Below are 13,216 nucleotides of genomic sequence, written 5' to 3' on the forward strand. Positions count from 1 at the left end.
TTATAAATAAAAATGATAGTAATTATTATGCTCATTTTACATATAGCAATAATCACTTCTATTTATTATGTGGTTAATATGTGCCAAGAGCTCCAGATAGCTTATCAGATAAGGCCTAGTTCATGTAATGCTCACAACCCTAATATCATTATTCCCATTTTACAGATGAGCCACTGAGGCCCACAAAGTTTAAGTGACTTGCTCAGCACAGTGGGGAGCTCTGATTCAAGTCTGGGCTTGTCCGCCCAGCCAGTACACATGACCACTTGGCTGGATTCACTTTACCATGTATGCTGCCTCATTTTCCAGATGAGGAAACTAAGGTTCAGAGAGTTAGCGACTGCAGCTGAGGTCACACAGCTTATAAATACAGAGCTGGGGCTCCAACTCAGATCCTTTCATTAGAAAGCCTGCTCGTTTCCAGCTGTCCTGGGCTGCCTCTTTGCACAAGGAGAACTGAAAGCCTGTATCTTATGTCCCAGTTAAGTTCCCTAATTCCTTTGTGATATGTTTAAACTTTAATAATTTTAGTTATTCTTTACATGTCTTTGTATTTTTTCCCATTTTTAGGTAGGGAGCCCTGTGCTACTGGTAACAACAGGTGACAGGAGAGGAATGGACATACAGGTTAAACTACATCTGGTGAAGTTAGATCAGACCTCAAATCCAAATTTGAGTCGTGTGTGCCTGGCTCATTCAGCTGTGATTCTTGTCCTTTTCGTCTGTTGAAAATGTTGCTTGAGAGAAGGCTTGGCCTGTCTGAGATTGCTTTCTGGGGCTGTAAGAAATGCATCTATTTCCATCTGAAGATCATTTACCATTTCTCTGAACAGTGAATTACGTTAATGGTTAAAGCAAGGAAGTATGTCAGTATCAGATATATAACAAGGACCACTCACTCAGATTTGAAATGTTGCCAATCTATACAATCTCAGCCTTGAACATTTTAAAGCACAAAAGTTCATTACTTTAATGATCAAGTATCCTTTAGATTTCTGAAGGAAAAGTTTATGTTAACCATTTACAGTACTATACTTTAATTCAAATTGAGAACACAGGTAAATGTTCCTTAAAATTGAATTGAATGAAATTTTTCTGTGTATCTCTTGATATAGTAAACATCGGATAAATATCCAGATGTATTTAATTATTTTGACTCAAGAAAAGTATGTCCTATTTAGAGTCTTTAAATAAATTGTTTCTGAAGTGAACAAATAAACAAGAAATAGCTGAAACTAAATGGCTTTGATTGTACAGAAAAACTGAGAGGCTTTAAGAGAGGAATCATCTCAGAAACACCCATGTCTTGTTATACTCATTTTTATTTTAGAGATAAACCTGAATTGACTGTTCCAATATATTAATAGTTTTTGAAAATTAAGGTTTTCATTTTCAGAGGCTGATAGGTGATATGGGAATAATTTTCAACTTATTTCAAATGTATTAACTACAGTTCACATGTATTTTAACCATGGAACTATCTCTGTGTCAGCAAGAGGTTTTTTTTGAAAAAGATGAGAATTAATACTTATTGAGTGCCTCCCATGCTAGCCCTCTCTTCATAGTTTTCTTGTGTAATTTTCACATCCCTGTGATTCAGATGTAATTACTCCCCCACGTCCTTTAGAATTTAGGGACCTGAGTCTCAGAGTCGCTGAGTAACCCACGATCACACAGCTACAAAGCAGAAGTCTCAGAACTTGAACCTCATTCCCCACATTCCAAAGTCCATGGATATTCTAGTATACAAAGCCATCTTGTGAACAGCCTAGTATATTAGAATTTTAAAAATTAACAAAAAATTTTTAAATTAGCAAAAAAAACCACGTGAAGAGAAAATTTGCTTATGTTTCTGTTTGATTAGCCCTCAAATAAGAACAAAACAGTTTGAAATACACACTTTTTTGCCCTGGAAATTTGCAGCCAGTTTACTTTTTTTTCTCATATAGACTGAAGCTCTTTTGATACATCTGCTTGGCCTCAAAGTTGTTCTTCCGAGAAACTCCATAGAGATACATCAAAAGATATCCTTAATGCCCAGCAGTTAACCCTAACACGGTGGCTGCCCATTATTTTCATTATTATAGTGACTGTAGGTGACACTAGGTCACATTCCAAACATGTGACATCTTTTAAACAGATTTCTATAGGATTAAAGACATTTCCCTGTTCTCCTGTTTTGGGTCATTTTCTTACTGTCAGAAATTCGTATGTTTAACATTGAAACTGGATGGTGGTGAAGCTTTTCAGTTCTTAATGATAGTTGACTTTGAAATTAAGCTTTGTCTTTTTCTTAAAGGTTATTTTCTGGGGTAGCTTTAGCATGAGAATAATATATTGGGCTCCCCCCCTTTCTGTTCTTCTTCCACGCTGCCCTCTCTGTCCCCATCTCTACCCCTAGCCTCCTAACCCACATGCTAGAAAGTGCCATCCCATTGCCTTGCCTGGAAAGAAAGTGAACTGTGCGTGGAATCATGCACTTTAAAAACCAAAAAGCATGTCTGAAAGATAGTAGCTGGATATGCAGCAGTAAAAGACGAGTCTACCTGTTCTTTAACCAAGTTAATTGTTCAAAAAAATTTCTAACTTTTTTTAAGAAAAATAAGCAAAACATGTTGATTGGAGTAATGTTAGAAAATACAGAAAATAAATAAAGTAAAATTCAACTTTGTGAAGATAATCGAAGCAGATTGTTTTCTAAATGACTGTTAGTCTTCTCAAATAGAAATATTTATGTGAGAGAGAGACAAATAGTCCTTAGGCATGATCTATTTTGTTACTTTCATCGAGACTGGAAGTCTAGAAAGCTTTGTGCTATGCAGGGCTTGAAAGGGTGGGGTTGTAGGAAAGAAATAGTCCTTATATGTTCTCATTTTTTTTCTGCTTTATCCTGTCTAAGTTTTGGGTTGCGTGTTTTGAGGCCACAGTGGCTGGTATGCTAAAGACTTTTCTTCTTTTTCCCAGACCCCAGGCAGGCCCAGTCTCCCCCGCCGTGGTCCTACGACCAGTCTTACCCCTCGTACCTGAGCCAGATGACGTCCCCGTCCATTCACTCCACCACCCCGCTGTCTTCCACACGGGGCACAGGGCTTCCCGCCATCACCGACGTGCCCAGGCGCATTTCAGGTAAAGATTGCATTTTAACTGGAAACCCACTCCCCTGCAGGGGTGGGGTTGGGGTTGTAGGATGGGCCAAGGCTCTCATGTCTACATTCACAGGAATTCTCTATTAGAGGCATGTGGGCAATATGACAAGGGACAAACTGGGTCTTCTGAATTGTGGGTTATCAAAGACTTGAACAGTTTAAGTCAAGAGACTGAAAATCCACCAGAGATGGCATAATTTTCTTAAGATGATATTTAATGCCACCCAGTTTCAGTCCTGCTGAATTGTCTCCTCTTTGATGGGCACTGTCTCATAACTAGGGCCTTCTCCTGAGGGTCTTATGCCAGGCCTTCCTCTGCTTGTCTTCCTTTCTTTTTCTAATATCTGCCTGTAAACCAAATTACAGATTGAGGGCACAGCCCTCCATTTCTAAAGGCTCTTCAATCCCAGGAGTCCAAGCTAGCTCGTTCCAAGAGAGCACCTGCAAACTTAAGATCTTTAGCAGAAACTAGTCATTTGAAGGGCAGTGAGGCCTGGAAGGGTCTAAAAGGCAATGTGTGGCCTCTGAGTAGCCAACTCAAGACGGAGGCAGCCTTTCTGTGAATCCTATAGCTCACCACTGTCGCTCTCACTGTGGCAGCCCCAGTGCTCACACAGCCACTATTCCAAAGGCACCACAAAAACCTGTGGCTCACGGTGGACGTGCATGTGGTAAACACCCTGGCTGCCTCTCTCTGTCATGGAGAATTCATAGAGAGCCGGAAATGTCCACCAAGACTTCAAACTGACAAGTAGAAAAACGTTAAAGGCTCTCAGCCAACCATACGAGTCCTATGAATAAGAAAGAAGATCTCGCAGTACACCCCCGACATACAGACTCCAGCACTGCCCCCCTATGAATAAAGACGTAGACCACAGAGACACACACAGTTGGATCCCGTGTTTGTCAGACACTCTTCTCAGCGTTCGGGCCCCATGCACCTGTTTGACTCCTGGCCAGGTTAATGCCTGTCTTTCTTTCTCTCTGTGTTTCTGTCTCTGTTTCTCTCCCTCTCTCGTTTTCTGCAAAGCTCGAAGCCGTTACTCACTCCTGAGTTGCATCACTGACAAGCTGAAGCTCCACCAGCCGGCTTGCAGGTTTTGATTAGTTCAGACGCCTTTCTTTCTTTCAACTTGGGAGGAGGGAAGGCTTTGTTTCTCAAGCAAATAGCAGGCAAGGTCTCCCTGGTCCTAGTGCCTTCACATTTTCTGCAGCAGATGGACTCCCGTAGGGGTGAGTAGGGAAAGAAGAGGGGTGGAGGGGGAACTGCAACATTCTGTGGAAGACCATGTTACCACTTTCCATTATGACTGCCATTGTTATTTTCATGAATCACGTGGTATTTTGGGGGGATTGTGCAGAGTATAGAATTTCAGTTATCATTTCCCTTGATTGGAACGACTGCCTCTTTTAGGCAAACGTCAATTAAAGACACGGGGAAGGATCAGTGAGGTGCAGGGGGATAGCGAGGCTGATGTGGGATCAAAGGCTCAGTGCTGGATGGTGTTGAGTTAGTTCTGGTCATTCCTGCTGTATATTACACTGAGTCCGTTTGTTTTACGTAGGGCCAAAATGACGCTTTGCCAGCACAGATTTGTGCAAACTTGCTTCTGTTTAGGGTCCTCTAGGGCTTCCATCTGTCCAACCCTCTGTGGCTGAAGCAGATTTTGCTGTTTGTCCTTTGGCAGTACCTAGAGGAAGAATCCTCAGGGAGTGATTGTAGCTTTAGAGATGCTTAATACAGCATTTTCGGACTGAGGTGTACTCGTATATGAACTCAGTGGGAAAACCCTTGAAAACAACACTGAAAAATGCTGCATCAATGGGTCGTCACTATTGTTTCTCATTTACGTGTGTAATATAGAACAGCCAGATTATTTTGAGTCAATTTACTGATAATTACTTAAAACATTTCTGCAAAATAAATAGCACACAACTCCTCCCGTTTCACAGAGGAGGCAGTAGGAGCAGAAACTGGTTAATTATCCAGCCGTATATTGATCTGAGGCCAAAGGTAGAAATGAGCCTCTGCTTTAAACTAGTTTAAAACTGAGTTGAGTCCAGTTTTTTCTTCCTGCCCCAAACATTCTATGAGTTGTTACTGGCAGAGTAACATGGTGCCAGGGTGGGAGGTTCTGTATAAACATTAAAGTGAAGAGAACAGAAAATCCCTCTTGTCAGCAGTAGGGAAACAGCAAGAAAGAACTGGATGTGGACTGTCAGGGGACCGGAGGAACCCTGATTGACCTGACCTTGCTCTTGGGTGTGAGGCTGTGCCCGCACCCCAGAGCGCTGCCTGGTGGACTCGGGGACCACGTCTTCTGGAGTGAGCACCATTTCACTTCCCTGGGGACCGGTCCTGGGAACCTCCTTGGAGAGGAGCCTGTCTCCTAGGTTCCGAGGTGCCAAGTTGCATAGTTTTTGTCCTAAATATCTAAAGCCGTCCCTAAGGGCCAGGATGCTATTTCTCTGTAACATGGTCAACTAAAATATTAACCTCCGTCTCCATCCCCAAGCAGTCCTGTATTCACTTTTTGAGATGCTTTCCAGAACGGTTCATGTTTTTGTAGAGAAATCAGTTCTCATCTCCCTATGTGAAGGGATGCACAAAATATTCTCATATGATCTTGGGTAAGAAAGAATAAAATTCCTCACTTATACGATAGGTTTGGAGGTTTCAGACCTAGGTTTGAATCCCAGCTTGTACACATATCAGGTGAGTTTCTTACTTCTCTGAAACTTAATTTTGTTATTTATAAAATAGGGATATAATATTCATCTCTTTGGGTTACTGTGAGGATTAAATGAGATGCCTTATGAAAAGGTCTCAGGACCAGCCTGGCACACCATATGTGCTAAACAGATTGTAGCTGATATTATGAAGCTAAAATTGTTTAGTAAAAATTGTGTATCTATATATAATTTACAGGTAAGCCCTAGATTAAATGAATCAAGTAGATTAAAGTCTAAAATTTTAAAGGGGACTATTTGCTTTATAAAATGAATCACCAGAGCATATTTAAAATAAAAAAACCCTTGAAATATTTAAATGAGTTAGTACTCATATGACATTCATAAAATACTTAACACAGTGCCTAGCACATACAAGTACTCAATAAATATTTACTGTTATTATTATTGTTATTCTATAGATTTATAATGAATATTTATAGAGCTAAAAGCAATTGAGAGCCATTCACAAAAAATCAATAAAGCACTAAGAGAAAATAACTGTTCAATTATAGTGTCAGAAAATAGAAAATGTTAAGTTACATTTACATGTAACCTGACACGACAATGTTCTTTTCAAAGGGATCATAGGAATAAAAGCAACCAGAAAGATCTTTCAGAAAGAACTGTTTCTAAAGAAATTCCGGTTCATCCTAAAAGATCATTCCAAAGAAAGACCCTGATTTAATCTATTTAAAAACCTTCAGAGAATCTAGTTTTTACAACTTCCTTTTTTGGTTCCTTTCTTCTGAGTAATTTTTCAAGTGTGGCTACCAATGCTAGAACCTAATGAATTACAATAATGACAATGATATTATATTTTATAGTTCCTGTAGTCTCCCTCGAATCCTTTATGGAAGCAAGGTGTAAATTATTTAAGATGATAAAGGTATGTCACCCACGATCCCTACTTTACTGCAAAGAAATATACAAAACCAGATGTCTTGAAGTTCATAAGTGCAATCCAAAGATTCAGGAAATATTTCCTTAACTTCAACTAGCCTTGAATATTATAATAAGGACAATAGCAGCAGCTGTAGGTTGATGACTGAACAATAAGTTATTGTCGTGTAATTGGCTAATAGGGTGTACCTTATTGTAATGAGTTTAGTTCGTATTCAGCTGAATTATAAAAATTAAGCATGACTTATCAGAAACCAGTCTAGAGATGTTACAGTGCAGAGGAAGCCCTGGAGGGGTTGGTTCCCTCCCGCATCATACTGACTGTGATAAGTATGGCCTCATCTTATATTTAGGTAGCATATTTAGGTAGCGTCCTCCACCCCCCGAGTGATTTTATACATTATTTCATTTCGTCTTATGTGATCCTAAAAGAATATTCACTGTACAGAGGTAGCCAAAGTTATTTCTCACTGATTGTGTTAAAAGATCAAGGTGTGGTAAGCCAGGACCAATAAGCCTAACAAAGACCCAAACCATTGCCTGCCTTTAGCATTGTAGTAATATTGTCATTCATGACATTTTTGATGTTCAAAGCATTTGTAAGGCTTGACACAAAGATTATAATTACTTTTTTGGAGGTCGTTACGAAATGCTATGTAAATAAATAATTACTGACTTTCAAAAAGTATTTTCTGTAATTAACCTGCTATGAAAAGAAGCACAACTGTTTATTGAGTCTGATTCTTTGACTTGTAGTTAGAGTGTGAGCTATTCTTAGCGTCCTAACGGGGACCCTACCTAGGTTCATTCACTGCAGATAACTCCTCGCTGTCCCACCCATCTGCGTGAAGTAGCTTAGACTAACCTAAGTCTGTACCACTCTTTGGCACGCGTGAGGTGGCAGGGATTTACACAGGCATTTTTCTGTGGTCGTGGTCATTGTGCCCATGGACCTCTCTGATGCTTTCTGGAGGTCTCTTAGAGACTTAGGATACACAAGTCAGAGATTCAAGGGAAGGGTCGTACATGTTGTCTGCCTCAGTTACTCTGGGAGAGGCCAGTACGGGTTGTATGAATGATTTTTCTCTGCATTCGTAGGGTTTTTTTACATGAGAAATAGTTAAGAACTGTAATCTTTTTGAAGGTTATTTATTTTTTTCCTGTTTAAGCAAATAATCTTAAATTTCTTCTTTCAAAATATTTAAATATAAGGGCTGGCCCAGTGGCATAGTGGTTAAGTTCACGCACTCTGTTTCCCTGGCCCGGGGTTCGCTGGTTCAGATCCTGGGCGTGGACCTACGCATTGCTCATCAAGCCATGCTGGGGTGGGGTCCCATATACAAAATAGAGGAAGTCTGGCACAGATCTTAGCTCAGGGCTAATCATGCTCAGCAAAAAAAAGGAAGATTGGCAACAGATGTTAGCTCAGGATCGATCTTCCTCACCAAAAAAAGTAAATAAATAAGTGAAATATAAATATCAAAAAATTGCACTTAATCAACTGCACAGGACTATTAAAGATGTCTCCTTTTTTATGACTCCAGTTGCTAAACTATAGTATTTCCCAGGTCAGCAGAATAGGCATTAGTCTAATAAAGTTACTAAAAATTATTTTATTACTACCACAAAATCTAGAAATTGCCAGTGGAAAAACTCCATCTGATCACTCAAGATCTATTGGAAGAATCGTTTCATGTCATTTCAAACCGTGCAGTGTTTAGTGCAGCTCATTTTTAAATGTCCCTTATAACTGAGTTTCCTTCAAGTCCTCTGAGTCGAGTTTTGAAACCAGCAGCTTCAGTGATGTGCCAAGTATATATGGACGTTTATTTCAGCAGGGCACACTTAACTCACAGGAGGGAATGACGCCTTAAGAGAGGTTAAAAGGAAAACTCCAGCAATTAATACTAATAAACCAGAAAGTTAAGGCAACTGTAACAAAACACTAGTACATCTACTTTTACTACAGAGACATTCCTTGATTAAGAGCCACCTGTTTGTAGACACACCTCTGCTGCAGCAGCCACGGGCAAGTGATTAAGTTTAATAGGAGCCACTCTTATTTTGAAGATGTTCTCTGTTTAAAGCCACAGAGGGGGAAGTTATTAAATTTAATGGACCCTAAACAAAGGCAGGCCCTGTGTTACCAATTAAATGTTCAATATTCTTCTCTATTATATCGACTGTGATTGGTTGGGTTATTTTTGCATTCTCTAAGTTGAAATTCATGTTGCTTTCTCTAAAATTAAGCTGCCTTGCGACACGAGAGCAGGTGATGTTTTTATCTTACTGCTGTGGGCCCAGGTTCAGGGTGTACCTGGACCTCAGTTTACTGTAACTTTTGAGTTCCTAGTGCTGAGGACCCAAGAGGTGGTTTCCATTCCTACTAGATCCGTTGGGGATAGTTGGCCCGGCTCACAAAGTTGACTAAACGTGGTTGTATGACTAGTTACTGCTATTTGTAGCCAGACTGAGGTACCAAAGCTCAGAATGAAACCTGCGTACATGGTTTGACCCTGATTTTATGCCTGGTTCTTACCAGTTGTTTTTGTGAAAGTTTATTTTGATGCATGTACAACCACCCACACATGGAAAGAAGATTTAGTAATGAAGGGAATCATGCTTATGCAGGGATGGCAAAGACACAGTTATAAATTTTATTGAAAGATTTGCTGCAATCCCTTTCTTTTCATAGAAGAAAACTTGGGAGCTTGAACCTCACTAACCAAAAGTATTAATGCTAATTTTTTGATGACACAGTGGCTTCTGTGGTTCACTGGGACCTGAGAAGAGGGTGGAGGTAATTTAACTGGGAAAACCTGAGTTTTAGTTTCGTTGTCACTGAAGATTCTTTGCACTAGTCTCAGATATATCAGTTAATCTGTTGTGCCTCAGTGGTCTCGTGGAAGCAAATTACTCCCAATTGCCCATCCATGTGTCTCAGAGGTTCTGCAAGGAGGAAGATGATGTCTGTCCAGGGATTTGTTGTTCTGAGGACTTTTAGTAGAGAGAGCTCGCCTTACCTGATAAGTGCTAGTGGAAAAACTAAGTTGTGTCATTAGCTTCAAGAAAGTGGAAACATACTGTTTTTTAAATTAAATTTTGTTTTTAAATTAATATTTTATTTTTTAGAGCAGTTTTAGATTTATAGAAAAATTGAAGATAAAGTACAGAGTTCCTATATCCCTACATCCGCTCTGCAGCCCACCACTTTCTTTTATTATTAACATCTTGCATTTGTTTGGTATATTTGTTACAATGGATGAGCCAGTATTGATACATGATTAGTAGCTAAAGTTCATACTTTACCTTAGGGTTGTACATTCTCTGGATTTTGCCAAAGGCATGATGCCGTGTATCCACCAATACCGAGTCATACAGAATAGTTTCATTGCCCTAAAAATCCTCTGTGTTCCGCCTATTTACTCTCCTCACCTGCCCCTTGATCTGCTCTTTTTCCTGTCTCTTTGTTTTTTTCCTTTCCAGAATGTCATATAATTGGAATCATGCAGTATGTAGCCTTTTCAGCCTGGATTATTTCACTTAGCAATGTGCATTTAAGGTTCTTCTGTATCTTTTCATGGCGTGATTGCTCATTTCTTTTTACCACTGAATAATATTCCATTGTCAGTATGTTGTTATATTTTTAAAAACCTCAAGACTGTTCTTCTTGCCCCTAGGAATACCACCACCCCATTTCCTTTTGTCTCTGCCTTTGTCAGTGGTATTTCTTTTCAGAAAATATTTCAAGCATTGCTTCCTGGGGAAACACTTCCTCTGTCACAACAATTGTCACCAAATGGTCCAGATTATGGTTTTCCATATCTTTGGTCCATTTTTTAAATTTTTTTGTGAGGAAGATTGGCCCTGAGCTAACATCTGCCAATCCTCCTCTTTTTGCAGAGGAAGACTGGCCCTGGGCTAACATCCGTGCCCATCTTCCTCCACTTTATATGTGCCACCGCCACAGCATGGCTTGCCAAGTGGTACGTCGGTGCGCGCCCGGGATCTGAACCGGAGAACCCTGGGCCGCCGCAGCAGAGTGCCTGCACTTAACCGCTTGCGCCACCAGGCCGACCCCGTCCATTTTTTAATTAAAAATTTTTTCTTTAGTTTTACCCATAGACAAATTCCTAAACATTTACCTTTAGATGGTCATTCATATCAATTCAAGTACAGAACAGACCCAGAGAAAAATAACAGTCCATTTACGTGGCTATTTGGCTGTCTGCCTAAATATTCAACTCTCCTGCGTAAAGGATGCTCCTTTCCTTTTATGAATGCCTGGCATTCCTTGAGTATGCTGTGCTGTTTCACACTTCCATACCAGCCCCGCTCTCTGCATCGGCTGGACAGGGCCCTGTTGATCCTTCTCAGGCCTCCCTTTGCCAACCATCATTTCCCCCAAAGTGAGTCGCTCTTTGATCTGCACTCATCCATTTCTCATCTCTGTGCTTTGAACACACCTCTAATGTGTCCATATTTTCCATTGGTGTAATAATTTGATTACATGCCTTTCCCCTTCTGTAGGAGGTAAGCTTCTCGAGGACAGTGACTGTGTCTTGCATAGTCTTGAATCTTTATAACCTGGCACCATTTTGGGCACATGGCAGGTGCTCAGTAAATGTTCGATAAACAGATGTTAGTGGGAAACAAGATAGAAAAGAAGACGAAGATAAGCATGTAGAAGGAAAAAGGGAAGAAGAAATGGAAAAATAAGAAGATTTTGTTCACCTGGAACAAGAAAGAAAGGGCAAAACAAGAGAAACTTTTATTGCTGATAAGGACAGGAAATAGCACAGTGAGAGTGTGCATAAGCAGTATATATTTTTATCTCCAAGTCTTTTTGCAATGTGTTTCGTATTTAGAGCACATATCAAGACTCCATCTGTTTCCAGAACTTGCTGCTAACAGTTAGTAATAATGCCAAGACATACTTTAGGTCCAGCTTGAAACCAAATGATCAAATAGAATTTTTGACTTCTAATTTAGAGTCTGACATTAATTATAGCTGTCATGTAATGAAGTGTCAAAGTCTTTTCTGAGAAAATGATAGAAATTATATTAACTAAGCTGTAAACTGAAGCAAAACTATTCCTCTAAAACAAAGCAAAAGATCTGCTTTTGACAATGATCACTTCTCACAAAGTCTTGTCTTCTTTAGGCTGAATTTTTCCTATATTCCCCCATCCCCCTCTCTTTTTAAACCCTTGTTGTATGATAGGATTTCAGGTCACCTCATTGTCCTGCTCAGTGGTCTCTGGGCACATGACAGTTTGTCAGTGTCCCTCTTAATGCCTGGAACCCAGAACCAAACTCCTTTCTCCTTGGCCTCTGTTAGTCAGGCTGACATGGCCTTAGTTCTTTGATAGCCACGTTACACTGTTGTCTCATATTTGCCACTTGCTGTCAAGCTGCATTCTCCCATTTTTTTACTTCTACAGTTGTTTTTAGATCCAAGAATGATACTTTACAGTTATTCCTGTTAGGTTTATCTTATTTAATTCAGGTAATAGTTTCTGCCTGTCGAGAACTTTTTGGATTTTTATAATCACCCCATAAATTAGTAGCCTCTTGCATTCTTTCCTACCTGGGATGTCTTCCTTCAATTCATTTCAATCATTTCAAGTCAGCTTCACAAATTCTTGGTACGTATTTAAAATGTGCTTAAGCAGGCAATGGATAAAAACAGAATAGAAGACAGTATCTCTGCCTTCAGGAAGCTTTCAGTCCCCTTTAGGAGGTGACATAATGCAAATATGACACAGTTACATTATGATACCAGCCCGTGCAGATGCCAGAATATACAAAAAATGCTCAGGATTTCAGTGACAGGAGATTTCTTTTGCCGCTATGCATAATCAACTTAAAACCTTCTCCGTTAGGAAATTTAAAAAAAAATCAGTCCCATTCTGCTCAGATTATACTTTTACTCTGAATCTCTTCAACAATTACATTTCCAACTGAAAAAAAAATTACGCTTGTTGACATGTGTGGTTGCATACTGTTTCTTAAGATATGACAGGAATATATAAGATCTTGTCTTTATCCGGCTAGATTGAAAGCTCCCCTAGGCCAAGGGCCTGGCCTGCTAATCCTTTGCTATCTCTCTGTCACTTCTGCTAGATTGAAAGCTCCCCTCAGGCCAAAGACCTGGCCTGCTAATCCTTTGCTATCTCTCCCTGTAACTCCTAGTTTCATGCTCTGCATGTAGATGCTCATGGGAAGTACTTGCACGCAGCAGAAAGGTCTACTGGATAGTCAGTGCTGTGTGCTTCAGGATTACTTATGCTATGACTGTTGTTAGGAACTGGCTAATAGATCTAGAAGTGGGGCTGTATAGGAGACTAATGACAGTTGCTATTTACCTTAATTTCATGTTCCATATACGCAAATATGGTCCTAGCATGTGATTACATTATAGAATTTTCCACTAT

General features: G+C 39.9%; 1 protein-coding gene across 3 annotated transcripts in view; it reads left to right on the plus strand.

The window, feature by feature from the left end:
• Positions 1-13,216, plus strand: part of RUNX2 (RUNX family transcription factor 2) — a 230,250-nt gene that overhangs the window by 86,400 nt on the left and 130,634 nt on the right. For all 3 annotated transcript variants that reach the window (XM_087438672.1, XM_087438673.1, XM_014782649.2), the window contains exon 5: positions 2,965-3,126. In XM_087438672.1, the coding sequence (XP_087294798.1) occupies positions 2,965-3,126 (162 nt within the window). The remainder of the gene's footprint in view (positions 1-2,964; positions 3,127-13,216) is intronic.

The sequence above is a fragment of the Ceratotherium simum genome, chromosome 13 (genome assembly GCF_057802395.1).
Source record: "Ceratotherium simum simum isolate JZ-2026a chromosome 13, ASM5780239v1, whole genome shotgun sequence".
NCBI classification, from domain to species: domain Eukaryota; kingdom Metazoa; phylum Chordata; class Mammalia; order Perissodactyla; family Rhinocerotidae; genus Ceratotherium; species Ceratotherium simum.